Source organism: Sus scrofa, chromosome 5, assembly GCF_000003025.6.
Source record: "Sus scrofa isolate TJ Tabasco breed Duroc chromosome 5, Sscrofa11.1, whole genome shotgun sequence".
NCBI classification, from domain to species: domain Eukaryota; kingdom Metazoa; phylum Chordata; class Mammalia; order Artiodactyla; family Suidae; genus Sus; species Sus scrofa.
In genome coordinates, this window is record NC_010447.5 from 46,259,726 (window position 1) to 46,281,389 (window position 21,664).

Consider the following 21,664-nt stretch of genomic DNA (forward strand, 5'->3'; position numbering starts at 1 on the left):
AGGAATTCAAGGCTTGTTCGGCATTCAAAAATCAGTCATTATATTTCACCTTATCAAGAGAATTATATATTTTACCTTATCAAGAGAATTATAAACAACAAAAAACATGATTATTCATAGATGCAGCAAAAACTATTGAAACAATTAATTCAGTATCATTCCTGACTTTAAAAATAGCTCCATAAACTAAGAATAGAAGAAACTTTCTCAATCTGAGAAAGAGTGTCTTTAAAAACACTCAAACGAAAAAACCTAACATAACACTTATTGCTTTTCCTGTAAGATTGAGAACACAGTTTGTCTGCTCTCTCCTGTCTCTTCTCCTACTTAACATCATACAAGAAGTTCTAGCCAATATAACAAGTCATCAAAAAGAAGTAAAAGGAATAGAGATTGGAAAGGAAGATGGAGAGCTGTTTCTATTTGCAGATGACATAATTATCTATGTGGTAAATCCAAAATAACTTATGAAAAGTACTGGAACTAATAAATGAGTTTAGGAGTTCCCATAATGGCTCAGTGGAAATGAATCTGACTAGTATACATGAGGATGCAGGTTTGATCCCAGGCCTCCCTCAGTGGGTTAAGGATCCAGCATTGCCATTAGCTGTGTTGTAGGTTGCAGACATGACTTGGATCTGGAGTTGCTGTGGCATAGTCCAGCAGCAAGAGCTCCAATTCAACCCTTAGCCTGGGAACCTCCATATGCCACAAGTGAAGCCCTAAAAAGACCAAATAAATAAATAAATAGATAAATAAGTTTAGCAAGGTCACAACACAAGGTCAATACACAAAAATCAACTGTATTTCTACATGCTAGTAATTAACAAGGAATCGAAAAATTTTAATTAACATTTATAATAGCAACAAAACCATGAGATACTTAGGCATAAGTCAAACAAAGTGTGAAATATCTGTTCACTGAACACTACAACACTGATGTAAGACCAAAATAGAAATACTGTACTCATGAACTGGAAGAGTTGATATTGTTAAAAATATTAATTCCTCCCAAATCTAGAGATTAATGGTAATGCCAGTCAAAATCACAGAAAGATTGACAGGCTGATGCAAAAAATCTGTTGGAAAAGAAAAAAATCCAAATAGCCAAAACAATTTTTAAAAAATAGAACAAGACTGAATAATGCTCACTTCCTGATTTCAAGCCTTAACATAAAGCTATAGTAAACAATGCAGTGTGGTATTACTGAGAATATAAACATACAGATTATTGGAGGAGAATAAGGAATCCAGAGGTAGATTCACACATGTATGGTCTATTGATTTTCAACAGTGATGCAAGGTAATTCCACAGAGAAAGTAAAACTCATTTCAATAAATGCCACTGAAACAACTGGATATATATATATGTGAAAAGAGAGAGAGAAAGAAAGAAATCTTGGGATATACATATGCAAAAAAAAGAAAAAAGAAAAAAAGAAAAGGAACTTTGAGGCCTCCCTATCATGGGTTGCATGTTTTTGTCTCCTCAAAATTCATATATTGAAACCCTAACTCCCAATGATACTGTATTGAGAGGTAGGATTTTAGGTAGGTACTTAGGTTTAGTCAAGTCATGAGAGAGGAGTCCCCATAAAGGGATTAGTATTTTATAAGAAGAGAGACTAAAAGTCTCTCCATCACATGAGGAAACAGCAAGAAAGTAGTCATCATATAAAATATCATAGTTATTTTCAAACAGTTTGGATGTTTTTAAAATAAATGTAAGCATATACTTAATATATGACCCAGTGTTCCAACCTCTGATTATTTCTCCAAGGAAAATATAATGTGTGTTTATACAAAAACCTGTATGTGAATGTTTGCAGTCGCTTTATGATTGCTAAAAATTCTAAATGAGGAGTTCTGGTCATGGCTCAGAGGTTAACGAACCTGACTAGCATCCATGAGGACGTGGGATCGATCCCTGGCCTCCCTCTGTAGGTTAAGGATCTGGCCTTGCCATGAACTGTGGTGTAGCTCGCAGATGCAGCTCAGATCCTGAGTTGTGGTGGCTGTGGCGTAGACTGGCAGCTGTAGCTCTGATTCAAACCCTAGCCTGGGAACCTCCATATGCTACAGGTCTGGCCCTAAAAAAAACAAAAACAAAAACAATAAATGTGCCTCAATTAGTGAATGGATAAACTGTGGTATACTTATATGATGAAATACTATCCAGTAACAAAAAGGGACACACTACTGATGCATGCAACATGGATGTATCTCAAGTGCATTGTACTAAGGGAAAGTAGATACAAAAGACTGCATGCTGCGTGAGTCTACCTAGGTGTCATTCTAGAAAAGGCAGAAGTGTAGAGAGAGAACAGATGAGTGGTCACTAGCAGCCGGGCCTGGGGAAAGGTGCTAACTACCAAAGGACACGAGGGATTTGAGGCGTGATGAAAGTGTTCTTTATTTTCACGGGAGTGGCTACGCAACAATACACATTCTTTAAAACTAGCAGAACTGTACAATAAAAAAGCATAATTTTACTGTATGTAAATTATACCTTTTTTTTGAAAATGGAAAGTTTAATGTATAGAAGTTGAATTGATAAAAACACAGATCTTTTTTTTTTTTTGGCCACACCCACCCCATGAGGAAGTTTCTGGACAGGGATCGAACCTGAGCCACAGCAGTGACCAGAGCCACAGTGGTGTCAATGCTGGATCCTTAACCCACTAGGATACCAGGGGACTTTGAAACACAGAATTCTTTAAAATCCAAATATTATTAATGCTCTGGATGAAAAAAAAAAAAAAAGGCCATTTTGAAGAGGACAGTCAGGAGAAGGACTATGTAAAGAGATGTTTAGCTGAAAGTTATGGTGATGTTTAACTGAATGTAAAGAAGATGTTTTCTGAAAGGTAAAGAAATGTTCAGAAGAGTAGCCCCAGAGTGGCAAAGAGCTTGGAATGTGGTAGGAATGTCTAGAAGGCCAGAGGAATTTACTTCTAATAATAGCTTGCATTTATTCCTTGTTAATTACATACCAGACATCGTATGTATTTTGGTATTTTATTTAATATTCACAATAAACCAATGAGGTGGCTGTCATTAGTCCCTTTTTCTAGACGAGGAAAGTCACAGCTTAAAAAAGGTTGATTAACCTCTTTCCAAGAAACGTCAATGTCAGGATTCAAACTTGGGTCCCTCTGACTCCAAAGTCCATTCTCTTTATACCAGTGGCTGGATATATAACTTTATCATAATTTCTGTTTCATCTTGAAACATATATGCATTACAAATATACCTTAATAGTTAAAGAATTCATATGTGCATTAACAAATAAACTTTAACTGTTTTTTCATGTCATATTGGTTGGATCCCTTTGGATAATACTGGCTAAAACTCAAGGATCATTGGAAACCTGAATATTGGGAACCTGAAGACCTCCTTTTGATAACTTTGTTTTCTTTCTATGGATGCACCTGTGGCATATGGAAGTACCTGGGCTAGGGGTCTATTTGGAGCCTAAGATGCCTGCCTATGCCACAGCCACAACAAAGCCATATCCAAGCCACATCTGTAACCAGTGCCAAAGCTTGAGGCAGTGCCTGATCCTTAACCCACTGGGCAAGGCCAGGGATAGAACCCTCATCCTCACAGACACTATATTGGGTTCCTAATCCACTGATCCACAAGGAGAACTCCACCTATTAATAACTATTAATGTGGCTTCAAGGAGAGAGCCTCTGAGAGAAGTCCTTCTCTTGAGAGAAGAGAGAGGAAAGATGAAGATGACTTTGATCTAGGCTTTGAGATTTTATAACATTGACTTTCAATCCTAAGGCCTTATACTTCTTACCCTAAAGACTTTACCACCTTAAGCCTGAATTTTTTAGGTTTCTAAAGTTATGAAACTTTACTATTTTCTGACAAACCCCAACACCCTACAATTACCTCTTCACTGTGTTTTCTGTTAGATTTACTTTTTGTATAATATTTTTAATTTTCTCCATCCAGCCTATGTGATCAGCTCCAAGTTCTTTCACTTGTAGACCCATCTGTGTATTCCAGTGGTTTAGCTGGAAGAATACATTCTCCTGACTCCTGCAGAAACATTATCATGATCAGTTTTAAGGTAGAAAATGGGAAACATCTCACGAAGCCTGAACCCTCTTTCTTTGGATGGCATATTGGTCTGTTTATTCATTTCCTGCCACCAAAATGTGCCAGGTAGGCACTTAGGCCTCAAGAAAGAAGTTTGGACATGTATATAATATCCATTTCAACATAAGGGCATCTTTATAAGGCTGGAGAAAATAAAGTCTACTTTATGTTCAGTTAAAAAATACACACACGCATAAATATCTGTATATATCGGTGTATGTGTGTGTGTCTATCTATCTATCTATCTATCTATCTATCTATCTATCTATCTATCTATCTATCTATATTTAGGGCTACAGGTACAGCATATGGCAGTTCCCAGGCTAGGGGTCAAATCGGAGCTACAGCTGCTGGCCTACGCCACAGCCACAGCAACACCAGATCCAAGCTGTGTCTACAAACGACACCACAGCTCACGGCAATACTGGATCCTTAACCCACTGAATGGGGCCAGGAATTGGACCCACATCCTCAGGGATACTGTTGGGTTCTTAACCTGCTGAGTCGCAACAGGAACTTCCAGACATATTTTTAATTTCCCTGCTTGGAATGAATGTTAAGTGTTGAATTCAGGATGGTGGTTGAATCTTGGTGGGGGAAAAGAAGCATAAAATAGGGAAAGGGTCCATAAGGATTTAAAAATACATTTTTAATAATAATTATAATAATTTTCATCTCTAGAAAATTATCTCAGTGTGATGAAATATGTATTAATTCCAGGCTCCAAAGAAAAGTTTGCAGAGAGACCTCTGCCTCTTTCCCTAGAATTGGCCACCTTCTGCCTTCCTTCGGGAAGAGGTAGGTGGTTACTCATGTACATCAGTGCTTTACGGCTCAAGACATATGTGGATTTTCAATCTTCTAGGCTTTCCCTAAGTTCTCTGCTATGTTTCTTTTTCCCCTTCTACAGAACATTATTAAATATTCCCTCTGGCGAGTGCCAAGGCTTACAGTTGAGGGATGTTCTTCTCTGAAAACTGCAAAGAAGTGGACGCTTGGGGATCTTCATGGGGAATGTGATCTTTTTCTTGCTCATCCGGTTCACTCTGTGGGTTGTGGTCACTCTCAGCCTCCAGCTCCAACATATCCTGATAAAGATTATGCAGGAAGCAAAGCACAATGAAAAGGTTATCACAAGAGAAATGTGTGTGTTTTGAAGAGAACAGGCTAAAAGTGTACTTGCATGCAATGCACAGTCTAAGGGTATTACTTTTCATTTATGTGCAACCCTAGGAAAAGCTCATATGTCTCCCCTGAATGTTTCCTGGGCAGCTCAAACTCAGAAAGGAAAAATGGAACTCATCATATTTCCCCTCTGCCTTGTCCAAGTTCCCTATGTTTGCATGCAGTCTCCCTATCCATCAAAATGCCTCTGCTAGAAAACTGGAAGAAATCCTTAAATTTTTGTGGGAGACATTCTTTTCTCTCTTCATTACTCACGTTGTCTCTACTAATACCTATCTTTTTTTTTCATTTTTCAAGTTTTATTTACGTATAGCTGATTTACAATGTTGTGATCATTTCTGCTCTACAACAAAGTGATTCAGTTACATACTGTATGCACATCCATTCTCTTTCAGATTCTTTCACTATATAGATTATCCCAGAATATTGGGTAGAGTTCCCTGTGCTATACAGCAGGTCCCTGTTAGCCAGTCATTCCGTACACCTCAGTGTGCATGTGCCAGTCTCAACCCCCAGTCCATCCCTCCCAACCCCCCACCTGTCCCCTTTAGTAACCATAAGTTTGTTTTCAAAGTCTGTGTGTCTGTTTCTGTTCTGCATTTGTACCCTTTTTTAGATTCCACATGTAAGCAATATCATAGGATGTTAATTTTTCACTGACTAACTTCACTTAGTATGATAATCTCTAGGTCCATCCATGTTGCTGCAAATGGCATTATTTCATTCTTTTTATGGCTAATATTCCATTGTATATATGTGCCTGCCACATCTTTATCCAGTCCTCTGCCAATGGACATTTAAGTTGCTTCCACGTCTTGGCTTTTATAACTAGTACGGCAATAAACACTGGGGTGCATGTATTTTTCGAATTATGGTTTTCTCCAGATAGATGCCCGGGAGTGGCATTGATGGATCATTTGAATACTTATCTTTTTATTTATTTTTGTACTTTTTTTTTTTTTTTTTTTTAGGGCTGTACCTGTGGCATAGGGAAGTTCCAGGCTAGGGGTTGGAATGCTGTAGCTGCCAGCCCATGCCACAGCCATGGCAACATAGGATCCAAGCAGTGTCTGCAACCTATATCACAGTCCATAGCAATGCCAGATCCTTAACCCACTGAGCAAGGCCAGGGATCCAACCTGAATCCTCATGGATCCTAGTCAGGTTCGTTAACCGCTGAGACACGAAGGGAACTTTTGAGTATTTATCTTTTAAATCAGTGTCTCTTTCCCCACCCACCTGGCATGCCTGCTCATGCATCCTACTCAGAGCCCAACTTCCGGTCCTTGTCAGCTCTCAGCTCCTATTGGTGTCCTGGCTTCCTGTCTGCCTCCTGTGCTATTCCTGCCTCAGTGTCCTGCCTGCCTGCTTACCTGCCGTGCCTTTGCCGGCACACTTCCTCTCTCACAACAGCTTCTTTTTGGCACCTTTGTCTTTGCATGTGCTGTTCCTTCTTTCTGAAATGCTTTTCTTCCATCCAGTTCATCCTTCAAAACTTACTTGTCGTACTCCCAGTTTTCTCCCGGTACAGCGCTCCCGTGTACCTCATAACACATCTGCTACTTCTAGGACAGGTTTTATCAGATACAGAAATGTTCCTGTCTGAGTTTCTCCTAGTGTGAGCTTGCTGACGGGAAAGAATTTCATATACGGGTATCCTAGCACACACTGGGCGCTCCATAAGTGGTTTTAGAACAGTCTTCAGAAATGGGCAAATACATGCTGCTTCCGAGAGATGCAAACAAAAGCAGGAAAAAGGAAAGTCTGTTCACTGACCTGGCATCCAAAATCAACACTATAGATAGATAGATAGATAGATAGATAGATAGATAGATAGATAGATAGATAGATAGCAATGCCAGGGATCAGAAATGTGAAACCGGAGCAAAATATTCATTTCTAAATACTTTAGGGGGTTTTGATGGTTAGATCATCGCAGCTTTGAGAGTCTGGCTAAAGAGTCTATTTTGTAAATGAAATTGACAGTTGATTTTTTTTTTTATTTTTTGGTCTTTTTGTCTTTTTGCCTATTCTGGGACTGCTCCCTTGGCATATGGAGGTTCCCAGGCTATGGGTCTATTCGGAGCCGTAGCCACCGGCCTCCGCCAGAGCCACAGCAACATGGGATCTGAGCCGTGTCTTCAACCTACACCACAGCTCACGGCAACACTGGATCCTTAACCAATTGAGCAAGGCCAGGGATCGAACCTGCAACCTCATAGCTCCTAGTTGGATACGTTAAGCACTGCACCACAAAGGGAACTCTAGACAGTTGATGTTTTTTAACTTCTGTTAACTCTTTGTCCATTTTCTGAACCTGTCCATTCAATCTTATGATCTTCTTTTATACAAGATGAGTATAAGTTTATGTAAACTAGACTTCTTGTTTTGCTTTCAGAGAATAAGAGAAAAAGATGTCCTTCTCAAGAAATCATGTGTCCTTTCGTCAGCAGAGCCAAATTTATTAATGATTATTTGTTAACTATGTGACTGCATGAGATTTATTTTATGTAATTATAGGAATTTCCATAGAAGTAAACATAAAGAAATACAATCATAACTTTTTTTTTTTTTTTTTTTAGTGCTTCACCCATGGCATGTGGAGATTCCCAGGCTAGGGGTCTAATTGGAGCTGTAGCTGCCGGCCTACACCACAGCCACAGCAACGCAGGATCTGAGCCTCATCTTCGACCTACACCACAGCTCACAGCAATACCGGATCCTTAACCCACTGAGCAAGGCCAGGGATCAAACCCGCAACCTCATGGTTCCTAGTCAGATTCATTTCTGCTGCGCCACGATGGGAACTCCCAATCATAAATTTTTAAAAAATAGTTTGTAAAACTTTAATGCCCTGACTTGGAAGTTGATAAGAAATAGTCTATAATAAGGCCTTATATCCTGAGAGTGTGGACTATTTGATAAACTCTTAGAGAGTGAATAGTATCAGCTAATTTGACTTATTCTGTCCTGGGCCATCAAGTAATGCTATCATGATCACTGACTAAAGGATTCAGCAGGGCACATTGAACCCTGAGTGCAGGGAAGGTATTGTGGCAAAGTGGGACTAATGGTAGCATCCCTTCCCTGGAGTTCAGGAACGAAGCTCCCACAAAAAATTAGATGACACCATATGTAGTATGTGTGCCCTAGGATCACAGATTCCACACCTCAATGTCCCTATTTTTTTTCCCCATCTTACGACTCCTCTTCTAATTCAGTCTCTGTTGTTCCTTTTTCTCATAACAGGTATTTATCTGTCATGCTATCTCTATTAACTATTCTCTACACCTGTAACTCCATTCCTTCATGCCTTCTGTCCCTTCTATTTCTTTGGTTTCTTTTTTACTTACTACAGAGTTCTTGAAGGTAAAGTCCAGCCTGTGGGGACCTTTCTTTCTATGGGTTTGTGGACTTAGCCATCCCTAAACCCAAAATATATGCAAAAGAGAAGGAGACAAAAAAAAAAAAATGAAACCTGAGCTTCCTTTGAAGGCTGGATAAGGCTAGAAGTAGGAAATACTCACTACCCTTCCTCTATGCTTTTCAGACTGGTTAAAACCACTTTCCTTGGAGTTCCTGGTGGCTCAGTGCCTTAAGGATCCAGCCTTACCACTTCTTGGGTTGGGTTCAATCCCTGGTCCAGGAACTTTCACATGCCAGAACAAAAAAACCCTCTCCTCCCCCATGCCTTCCTCTGTAGCCAATGGCCTGGGGACTCTATGGAGAGATTTGCTCATCAATAACAAAAGGGGTCTTGGCCATTCATTTGCTTTGAACTAAATGAAAGCATAAACTCTTCATAGGACACTCTCAGGTATTTTGTTCAAATTTCTCCATTCCATTTCAGTTGGGTGACTGAATTGCAAGACTGAGAGAGGTTCAGACTGAATTAACAGTAAATGACTGCTTTCTTCAGCAGCACATATACTAAAATTGGAACAATACAGAGATTAGTATGGCCCCATGCAAGGATGACTGCAAATTCTTGAAGAATTACTTTAATTTAAAAAATCCCATTTAAAATTGTACCAAAAAGAGCAAAATATCTAGGAATAAACTTAACCAAGGAGGTGAAATATCTATACTCTGAAATCTATAAAACATTGAAAAAAAATTAAAGAAGATTCAAAGGAAATGGAAAGATATCCCATGTTCTTAGATTAGAAGAATTAATATTGATAAAATGGCCATATTCTCTAGAGCAATCCACAGATTTAATGCAATCTCTATCAAAATACCCATGACATTTTTCACCAAACTAGAACAAATGATCCTAAAATTTATAGAGCCACAAAAGAACAATGAATAGACAAAACAATCTTGAGAAAAATGAACAAAGCTGGGAGTTCCAATTATAGCTCAGTGGTAACAAACCTGACTAGTATCCATGAGGACGCAGGTTCAATCCCCTGACCTCGCTCAGTGGGTTAAGGATCTGGCATTGCCATGGGCTGTGGTGTCTGTCGCAGATGCAGCTCAGATTCCACATTGCTGTGGCTATGGTGTAGGCTGGCAGCTACCTCTCTGATTTGACCCCTAGCCTGGGAAATTCCATATGCTGTGGGTGTGGCCCTAAAAAGAAGAAAGAAAAAAGAACAAAGCTGGAAGTATCACCCTCCCAGACTTTAGATTATCCCACAAGCTACAGTAATCAAAACAGCATGATACTGGTCCCTCACATCATACACAAAAATAAACTCAAAATGCCCTAAAGACTTAAATATATGCCATAACACCATAAAACTCCTAGAAGAGAACATAGGCAAAACATTCTCTGACATAAATCATAGCAATCAAAAAATGGGCAGAAGAAATATAAATCAAAATAAAGTTAACATATAATCTAGCAAACATACTCCTGGGTATATATCCAGAGAAGAACATATTTTGAAAAGGTACGTGAACCCCAATGTTCATAGCAGCATTATTTACAATAGCCAAGATATAGAAGCAACCAAAATGTCCATTGGCAGATGAATGGATAAAGCAGATGTGGTATATATATATATATATATATATATATATATATATATATTTCACAGCCATAAAAAAATAATGAAATAATGCCATATTTACTCAGCCATAAAAAAATAATGAAATAATGCCATTTACAGCAACATGGATGGACTAAAGATAATCACACTAAGTAAAGTAAGCCAGACAAAGGAAGACAAATGTCATATGATATCACTTATGTGTAGAATCTAAAATATGATTCAGGATTTCCTGTCGTGGTTTAGTGGTTAACGAATCCAACTAGGAACCAGGAGGACGCAAGTTCAATCCCTGACCTTGCTCAGTGGGTTAAGGATCCGGCGTTGCCATGAGCTGTGGTGTAGGTTGCAGACCCGGCTTGGATCTGGCGTTGCTATGGCTGTAGCATAGGCTGGCAGCTACAACTCTGATTAGACCCCTAGCCTGGGAAACTCCATATGTCGTAGGTGTGGCCCTAGAAAAGACAAAAAAAAAGGCAAAAATAAAATAAAATAAAATGATTCAAACGAACTTAATGACAAAACAGATACAGACCCATAGATGTGGAAAACAAAGTTATGATTACCAAAGGAGAAACGTGGTGGGGGAGGGATAAATTAGAAGTCTGGGATTAGCAGATACAAACTACTATATATAAAAGAGATAAACAATAAGGACATAATTGTATATTACAGGGAATTACATTCAATATTCTATAACAAACCATAATGGAAAACAATATGAAAAAGAAAACATATATTTCATATTATTTAAATAACAATGACTGTGTGGCACACCAGAAATTAATATGATGTGTACATCAACTATGCTTCAATTAAAAAAAAAAGAAAAAAAGAATGGCATGGTACTGGCACAAAACAAACACATAGATCAATGGAACAGAATAGAGAGGGAGAAATAAATCCACAAACCTATGGTCAATTAATCTATGACAAAGGAGGTAAGATATACAATGGAGAAAAGCCAGTCTTCTCAACAACGGGTACTGGGAAAACTGGACAGCTACAAGAAAAAGAATTAAAGTATAACATTCTCTAACACCATATACAAAAATAAACTCAAATGGACAAAAGACCTAAATGTAAGACCAGACACCATAATATTCTTAGAAGATAACACAGGTACGACTTTCTTTGAAATAAATCATAGCAGTATTTTTCGAATTTGTCTCATAAAGCAAAGGAAATAAAAGCAAAATAAACAAGTGGGACATAATTAAACTTAAAAGCTTTTGTATAACAAAGGAAACTATCAACAAAATGAAAAGACAACCTACTGAGTGGGAGAAAATATTAACAAATGATATGACCAACAAGGGGTTAATATCCAAAATATATAAAGCAGCCCATACAACTCAAAAAAAAAAAAAAAAAAACCAAGTGACTCAATCAAAACATAGGCAGAAGACATGAATAGATATTTTCCCAAAGAAGACATTACAGATGGCTAACAGGCACATGAAAGGATGCTCACTATCACTAATTGTTAGAGAAATGCAAGTCAAAACTACAACGAAGTATTGTCTTACACCTGTTAAAATGGCTAACATTGAAAAATCTGCAAATAGCAAATGTTGGTGAGGATGTGGAGGAAAGGGAACACTTTTACACTGTTGGTGGGAATGTAAATTGGTGCAGCAACTATGGAAAATAGTATGGAAGTTCCTCAAAAAGCTAAAAATAGAGTTACCATATAATCATGGATTTATATCTGGAAAAACCAAAAACAGTAATTTGAAAAGACGAATGTACCCCAGTTCTACTTTCAAAGCCAAGATATGGAATCCACTTAAAATGTCCATCAACAAATGAATGGATAAAGAATTCGTTGTATATATACAATGGAATATTACTCAACCATAAAAAAAATGAAATTCTGTCATTTGCAGCAACGTGGATGGACCTAGTGAATATTATGCTTAGTGAGAAAAATAAGACAAAGACAGACAAATACTGTGTGGTATCACATATGTGTAATCTAAAAAAGAAAAATTAAATATAACTCAACTGAAGTAGGCTCACAGATACAGAAAACAAACTAGTGGTTAAACCAAAGGGGAGAGAGAGGAGGGGAAGCACAAATTAGGGGTATGGGATTAAGCGACACTAACTACCATGAATAAAATGATAAGGAACAAGGCTATATTGTATAGCACAGGAAATTATAGCCATTATAATAATTTTTAACGGTGTAAAATCTGTAAAATGCTGAATCACTACGCAGTACACCTGAAACTAATATAATATTGTAACTCAGCTACACTTCCATAAAAAAAGAGTAAATGGCTCTCTCTGATATATTCTCTTAGAAGACAATCTGCAATCTGGGGGCAGTTCTACATATAGTAATTTGCTCTGAGGTGGAAAATATCCCAGTTGTTTCACAAACCCCAAGGACAAAAATAACATAATGCAAAAGTCTTCGCATTAGAAGACAAGTCTCTCATGCAACAACAGCAGCCTTTGGAGGAGAGGATGTTTCCTCCCTGATTTCACGCTCTGAACATCTAGCACTGATTATGAGGAGTGGTAATATATCCTTACCACTTTGAGATATGAAGTTCCTCTCTTTACCTACTGTGGCATTTAAGTCTGTCCCTTACCCATTTTTCAGTTTCCAAATCATGAAGGAAGTCAGTTGGAGGGTTTTCAGAGAAAATGTCCTCATCATCTGATCTGTCCAAGATGCGGTCCATTTTGGTAAATTCCCTTAGCAAACTGTAGGTCACACAATTGAGAGAGATGCTGTTACATATACTTTTAAGTGAATCATGATATATTTGTGACGGAGGCCTACCCTGCATAGAGAGTGGTCCTGGAATCTATACACATTTTTTTCTTTTTATGGTTGCACCTGCAATTAGGGATTGCATTGGAGCTGCAGGTGCAGGTCTACGCCACGGCCACAGCAATGCGGGATCCAAGCTGCATCTATGACCTGCATTGCAGTTTGCGGCAACACTGGGTCATTAATCCATTGAGCGAGGCCAAGGATTGAACCTGCATCCTCATAGACACTATGTCAGGTTCCTAACCCACTGAGCCACAATGGGAATTCCTATATACATTTCTATAGGCTGATAGTTTCCTACTGTATATGCTACTGATACATTATAAGTGATTTAACGTCATAGTAGCTTTTGACATCATAGTAGCTTTTTTGACATATGCGGTCTTCTGGAAAATCTTTTAGTTTAAAAAAGTTCCTCCTATTTAAAAAGGTTGTCAACCATTGGTTCATATCAGTATACACTTTTTTTTTTTTCGATCTTTTTTTGGCCATTTCTTGGGCCGCTCCCTCGGCATATGGAAGTTCCCAGGCTAGGGGTCAAATCGGAGCTGTAGCCACTGGCCTACACCAGAGCCACAGCAATGCGGGATCCGAGCTGCGTCTGTGACCTACACCACAGCTCACGGCAACGCCCGATCCTTAACCCGCTGAGCAAGGCAAGGGATTGAACCCGCAACCTCATGGTTCCTAGTCGGATTCATTAACCACTGCGCCACGACGGGAACTCCCGTATCAGTATACACTTTTATCATGTATAAACAAATGCATGTATATATTTATATGAATATTTGTATTTCCTCTACTCTAGAAACCATTTTAAATAGTTACATCTTTAGCAGATGAAGAAAATGAAGGCACAAAACAATCAACGTTTTTTTCACAAATTGAGACTAGAATCTTGACCATTCCTATTCAATTGATATCTGCCTAGTTTATGACCAGATATAAGTGTTTCACAGGACATACCACAGTAAATATTTATGGTCAAAATTGGAAGAATTGTAGAGAAGACTGTCAACCTCAACCTTGAACTTGGAAATCTCATCATTTGTGTCCTATGGTCTGAGGAAGTCTCCAGACAAGATCCCATGGTGCTCAGCCCTGACTTACTTCTGCATTGTGCCTTCAGCTGCATCAGTATTTTGGAGAAAGCTATTGTTTTTCTCCATCAACTCTTGTTCCTTCCCAATTGTCTTCATCTGCACAGGCATCTTGTCAGTTAGCTTGGTGAGAGCCATTCTTCAACACTGCAGGGGCAATGGTATATTTCTTTCTCTTTGAAAATTTGATTTTTGTTTTATTCTTTTCATGTTGTTGACATTTAATTTATTTCTAAATTTTCATTATTATAAACAATACAGTAATGGATATCCCTGTTTAGGAATTTTCAGTGTATCTCTACTACTTACTTAGAATACATCCCTAGAAGTGGAACTCCTGGGAATATGATATACAGATTTTTAAGGATTTAGAAAAATATTCCCAAATGACTTTCTGAAAGATTCAACCAACCACTGGCAGCTGTGTATGAGAACAGGAACCTTCACTCCAGCCTAATAGGCAAGTGTTAGTTGGAGAGCAGAGAACTGAATTGTTAAGAATATTTAAGTAGTGAGAAAAATAATAGTGAAGGAAATAAGAAAGAAAGTAGAAAAGGGTGAACCAGATTCTAGGAAGTTCATATGAAAAGCTGCAGGAAAGGATCCATGCTAAAGAAGATGTGGTACATATATACAATGGAATACTACTCAGCTCTAAAATGAACAAAACAATGCCATTTGCAACAGCATGAATGCAACTAGAGATTCTCATACTGAGTGAAGTTAAGTCAGAAAGACAAAGGCAAATATATGATATCACTTATAGGTGGAATCTAAAATATGGCCCAAATGAACCTATCTATGAAACAGAAACAGACTCACAGACCTAGAGAACAGACTTGTGGTTGCCAAGGGGAAGGGCATCGACGAAGGGATGGAGTGGGAGGCTGGGATTAGCAGATGTAAACTATAATACATGGAGGGGATAATCAGCAAGATCTTACTGTATAGCACAGAGAACTACACTCAACATCCTATGATGAACCATAATGGAAAAGAGTATTTTTAAAAAGAATGTGTGTGTGTGTATATATATATATGTGTGTGTGTGTATATATATATGTGTGTGTGTGTATACATATGTGTGTATATATATATGTGTGTGTGTGTGTTTATATATATATAAAACTTTACTATACAGCAGAAATTAACGCATTGTAAATCAACAAGACTTCAATGGAAAAAAAAAAGGGTCTATGGGAAGTTACTTAAGTCCTAGTAATTAGCAGAGATCAGAAGTGTTGTACTCAGCCCCAAACAGGAAGGAACCATCTCCTCTGTGTATTTAAAAAGAGTGTCTGTAGTTAATTGTCACTGGAGGGTGGCTGGGCCCCCAGGACCCTGAGGGCCAGAATCCCTGAGGGACAATAGGGGACTGTAGACTGATGGGAAGGGAAGTGACAGCAGGGATTTTCCTGGAAGAGTGATTTATGGCTGCGATTAGAAACAGAGGGAAGCGGGAGAGAGGCCCTGGGAACCAGAGGAACCATCTGGGCAACTAGGGCCTGGCCTATCACTCTGTGGCAGAATCGAGCTTTGTTCTTGACTTGTGTGGGATCCACAGTGGATGTGGTGAAAAGGGGACCCTTGTAAAGGCGAAGAAACAGGAGAAGGCTAGAATCTTGAGTGCAGCAATGAAGAATAAATCTTTGCTCTTTTCTCAGGAAGGACACAGTGACCTGCTCTATCTCTTCACAGCTTCCATCAGGACAGATTTGTGTTTCCTGAAGGTGGTAAACATGACCAAGGCAAGCTCTGAAAGATGAATAGCCACTGAGATCTGCCTAGTTTTGTGTTTTTCCTGTTCAAAAATTAGAATACTGTACAAATAATACGATTTCCTTATTGCAGTAACTCTTTGACATCCCAAAGATGAGGTAAAGGAAAATCTGTTTCTCTCAATTTGTACCTACACCAATTCTCCCTTTTCTCACATTTCAAATAACAATTAGCGTCCTAGTGATGGCTTATGTTTGTGCAAGTTCAAATAGATCACACAGTGCTTCTCACATATTTCTTTCTTTTCCTTCCTTCCCTTCATTCGTTTGTTCATTCTTTTTTTTTTTTTTTTTTTTGCTTTTTAGGGCTGCACCTGTGGCATATGAAAGTTCCAGGCTAGAGGTCAAATCGGAGCTGCAGGGGCCGGCCTACACCACAGTCACAGCAATGCAGGATCCAAGCCACATTTTCGACCTACACCACAGCTCATGGCAACGTTGGATCCTTAACCCACTGAGTGAAGCCAGGGATTGAACCCACATCCTCTTGGCTACTAGTCAAATTTGTTCCTGCTAAACCACAAAAGGAACTCCTCTATTTTCTTATTCAGTTCCCACAACAGTGGGGAAGGTATGATTTCACATTTTCTGTGTGCATTGACTGAGGCTCTGGGAGATGGTGTGATGCTCTTAGAGTCATATAGCAAAACCAGGACCCAGAACTTCCATGTCTTCACAGCCACTCATAAGAGATTTCTCCCCACCCCCACTCCCACCAAAGATGACCTAAACGAAGGTTCTCCAATAAAACTTTCTGTGATGATGGAAATATTCTCTACACTGTTCAGTTCAGTAGCATCTGCTACATATGTCTATTGAGCACTTGAGATGGGACTAATGCAATGGAGGAATCGAATTTTTAATTTTTTTTTGGTCTTTTTTTTTAGGGCCACACCCGAGGCATATGGAGGTTCACAGACTAGGGGTTGAATTGGAGCTGTAGCCATTGGCCTATGCCACAGCCACAGCAATGCCAGATCTGAGCTTCATCTGTGATCTATACCACAGCTCACAGCAATGCTGGATCCCACTGAGCAAGGCCAGGGATTGAACCTGTGTCTTCACGGATATAGTAGTCAGATTCATTTCCATTGAGCCACAACGAGAACTTCCCTGAATTTTTAATTTAATTTAAATATATATAAATTTAAATAGCCACACATGTTGAGTGATTACCATATTGGACAACTCAATTTCCTAGATCAGTGATCCACAAACTATAGTCTGAAGGACAAGTGCATCCTGTCACCTGCTTCTATAAATAACATTTTATTGGAACACAGCCACGCCCATTCCTTCTCATATGGTCTGTAAATGCAAAAGTGCTGCAATGACGGAGTGGAATTGTTGTAAAAGAGACCTAAATTTGGCATGCAGAGCCAAAAATATTTACTGTCTTGCCCTTTAAAGAAAAAAAGTTGCCAACCCCTGTTCTAAACTATCACCTTCTATGAGGTGGGGTTTTCTATATTGAATCAGCTGAATACTGTGAATAAGTGCTTGGATTTCAGGGAGTTGGGTTGAGTTCATATGACAGCATCAACACTTAGCAGCTGGGCATTGTCTTTAGATTCTAGGTCTTCCCTCGTCTGTAGAATGGGGCTTAACACAGTGCAAGCACTTGGCAATAGTATCCATTCATAATAAAAATAGAAATGGGAGCTATTGGAAGGATTCCTTGGCTTCAAATGTTACAGTAATAATGTTTATATGCATCCAGTACCTTCATTTATAAAGCATTTTTACTACATTGTTTCTTTGATCCTCACATTCACCTTGTATGGTCAGTCAACTGAGGCAGATCTTATTACCTCTATTTTTTTTGGCCACACCCATGGCATCTGGAAGTTCTGGGCCAGGGAATGAACCTGCACCACAGCAGTGACTATGCCGGATCCTTAGCCCACTGAGCCACCGGGAACTCCACCTCTATTTTTTGTATATGCAGGAACTGACACTCAGAAATGATCATGCTCTTCCCACAGTTTCATTACTACGAAATGGTAGAAACAGGATTCAAACTTGCAAATTCTGGCTACAAATTTTGCAGTCATTCTACTAAACATAAATTTGATGCTCAATTTTTTTTTTCTTTTTTTTTAGGGCTGTACCAGCAGCATATGGAAGTTCCCAGGCTAGGGCTCCAATCAGAGCTACAGCTGCCGGCCTATACCACAGCCAAGGTAATGCAGGATCTGAGCCGAGTCTGCAAACTACACCACAACTCACAGCAATACTGGATCACTGACCCACTGAGCGAGGCCAGTGATGGAACCTGAATCCTCATGGATACTAGTCGGATTAGTTTCCACTGCGCCATAGTGGGAACTCAAAATTCCCAATGGATTTAATAGATTGGTTAGTAACCTTCTTACCTCAAAATAAGCCACATTTTGAAGCCAACTTTTTTTTGTTTTTAGGGCTGCACGTGCAGGAAGTTCCCTGGCTAGGGGTCACATTGGAGCTGCAGCTGCCAGCCACAGCCATAACCACAGCAATGTCAGATCCGAGTTGCATCTGCAACCTACACTGCAGCTCACGGCCACACTGGATCCTTACCCACTGAGGGAGGCCAGGGATCAAACCCACATCCTCATGGATACTAGTCAAGTTCTTAACCTGCTGAACCACAGTGGGAACTCCCTGAAGCTAACTTTTAACTGATTGTGTAGGTGGATCCTCGCCACTCAAATGATGGTCTGTGGGTCAGCAGCATCTGCTGGGAGCTTGCTAAATACACAGAATCTCAGGTCCCACCTAGACTCACTGAATCAGCACTTGCATTTTCACAGGACCGCAGATGATTCCTAATCATGTTAAAACCAGGAAGTGCTTGAACTCTAGATTTTGTAAACTAGATCCCTCTTCTTCCTACACCCTATCTTTTTATTCCTATGTGTTTATACCATTGGCCTCCAGGACTGTTTGCTACAACTGAAATGGATCCCCCCTCCCCTCCCCACCTCTAAAACCTGAAACCTTTAAAACTACAAACTTGGATAGGCATTAGTCAAAAGGAACAGATCAATGATATTAAAAAAAATAAAACAGCCAATGAAATTCTGAACTTATATTTTGTGGGCATTTTCTCCAGACTACCCAGATCACCACCTTCAGTACCTGCTAGCTAGACAATTTGGGAACTCAGAAATTTAGAAGTATGGTTCCAATCACCAGGTAGTTAGTGTCCCCCCTGTCCCTGGCAAGTTTACATTGAGCTGGTATGGCTATGAAATTGTATTTACCTCGTGATATCCTTGCTCTTCCCAATTTGATGACTACAAATACCTCCACGTGACTAGCAACAGTCAACAGAATTGGCAAGACCTGTGATGCCAGATCTTCCCTTCCCCAGCGCCGAAGGCAGAGAGGCGGCCATGGATGAGGGTGCACACCCAGGCAGGTGAATTTGCAGTTGGACTTGCCCTCTCTTGACATTCTACATGGAACGCGGCCCACATGACCCTTCAACCCCCTCTCACGAGGTTCCAGGTAAGCAGTGCTCTCCTGCTTTCCTTTTACTTGCATCTCCAGCCTGGCACCAGCTTCCTTGCTTCTCTTGCCAACTCTTTGGAAATGAAATCCTTCTCCCATCCCAGCCCTCTGTCCATCCATCTACTGGCTTCTGCAGGAGGCTCTGGGATGATCCTCTGACCTCAGCTTCTCCTGTGCCTGCCCTTTCAGCTCCTTGCCTGAACAAACAGCCGAGATCTATGATGGAGGATAGGACTTTGCCTAACTCCTTCCCCCTCAGCAGGAATGGGGAAGCAGTTGATCTTGGAAACCGGGGCCGCTCCTACTTTACAGTTCGGTTACCTATTTGCCTTCGAGGACCACACCCCCTCTTACCACGCTCCACATCCCACTTTCACTTCCTCAGTGCCATGTTCACATTTCTCTCTATACCTCATCCTTTGCCATCACTCTCTGGGATTTCAGCACTGATGGGAGGGGCCTAACATTCTGACTTTACAGGTCCTCAGCTTTTTTTTTTTTTTTTTTTTTTTTTTTGCTTTTTTAGGGCTGCACCTGAGGCATATAGAGGCTCGCAGGCTAGGGGTTGAATTGGAGCTACAGCTGCTGGCCTATGACACAGCCACAGCCAGGCAGGATCTGAGCGGCATCTGCAGCCTACACTATAACTCATGGCAATGCCGGATCTTTAGTGAGGCCAGGGATTGAATGTGGATCCTCATCCTCATGGATGCTAGTCGGGTTCATTACACCTGAGCCACAACAGGAACTCCATCTTTCTTTCTTTCTTTTTTTTTAATTGAGGTATAGTTTATTTACAATGTTGTGTTAATTTCTCCTGTATAGCAAAGTGATTCTGTTATATATAAAAATATATATGCACTGTTTTTAAATATTCTTTTCCATCATGGTTTATCATAGGACATTGAATATAGTTCTCTGTGCTATATAGCAGGGCCTTGTTTATCCATTCTATATATAAAAGCTTACCTATGCTACCCCTGACCTCTCACTCCATCCCTCCCTGAACCTCCTCCCCCTTGGCAAACACCAGTCTGTTCTTTATGTCTGTAAGTCTGTTTCTGTCTTGTAGATATGTTCGTTTGTGTCATATCTTAGACTCTACATATAAGTGATATCATATGGTATTTGTTTTTCTCTTTCTGACTTCTCTTAGTGTGATAATCTCTACTTGCATCATGTTTCTGCAAATGGCATTATTTCATTCTTTTTTATGGGTGAGTAGTATTCCACTGTATAAATGGATGACATTTTCTTTATCCATTCATCTGTCCATGGATATTTAGGTTGTTTCCATGCCTTGGTTATTGTGAATAGTGCTGCTATGAACACAGGGGTGCATGTATATTTTTGAATTAGAGTTCATAGTCTGGATATATGCCCAGGAGCGGAATTGCTAGATCATATGGCAACTCTATTTTTAGTTTTTTGAGGAACTTTCATACTGTTTTCCATAGTGACTGTACCAACTTACATTCCCACCAACAGTGTAGGAAAGTTGCCTTTTCTCCATGTCTTCTCCAGTATTTGTTACTTGTAGACCTTTTAATGATTCAGCCCCCCAACTCTTACGACTTTTTCCTTCACCCACCAAAATTGTTCAGCAGCCTGGACATGACATACAGAACTTTTTAAATAAGCATAAGCATTAGAATTAGATTAGTGTTGGAAATTTGGTTTTGCCATTTATTAGCAATTTGATTTGCAGCAAAATTTAATTTCTTTTTCTGAAAAATGGACTTGAAAATACCTGCTTAATTGGCTTGTCAAGAAGGTTATGGCAATAATGTTTGAAGGAAAGACTTTAGGATTGACGATTGCTAGCATTCCCCATAGAATGTGGGCTCCATGAAATCAGGGATGTTTGGGTTTGTGTTGCCTGCTATATCCCCAGCACTAGAAGAATGACTGGCACATAATAGTTGCTCAGCAAAATTTTGTCAAAGGAATGGGATGAAGGCATATATAGTGGCCCTGATTATAGTGGCAACATTCAGGTCTTGTCATCACACCGAACATTTCCTCAGATAGAAGTTGAAGCTGAGATGTCTCAGATAGAAGTTGAAGCTGAGATGTCTCAGATAGAAGTTGAAGCCTCTTCCTGGGCTTTCCTACACTCTCTTCCTAGCTAGGAACCAACATTCCCTCACGTTGTGACCTCCCACAGTGCCTGCTGGGCCATTCTTCAGCCTTGGGTTCCTGCCC

General features: G+C 39.6%; 1 protein-coding gene across 1 annotated transcript in view; it reads right to left on the reverse strand.

Moving 5' to 3' along the window:
* The window catches only part of SMCO2 (single-pass membrane protein with coiled-coil domains 2), a 29,830-nt gene extending 15,506 nt beyond the window's left edge, over nt 1-14,324 (reverse strand). Inside the window, exons 1-4 of the mRNA XM_021091236.1 lie at nt 14,197-14,324; nt 12,899-13,013; nt 5,065-5,201; nt 3,904-4,053 (exon numbers count right to left, since the gene is read on the reverse strand). Of these exons, the coding sequence (XP_020946895.1) occupies nt 3,904-4,053; nt 5,065-5,201; nt 12,899-13,013; nt 14,197-14,324 (530 nt within the window). The remainder of the gene's footprint in view (nt 1-3,903; nt 4,054-5,064; nt 5,202-12,898; nt 13,014-14,196) is intronic.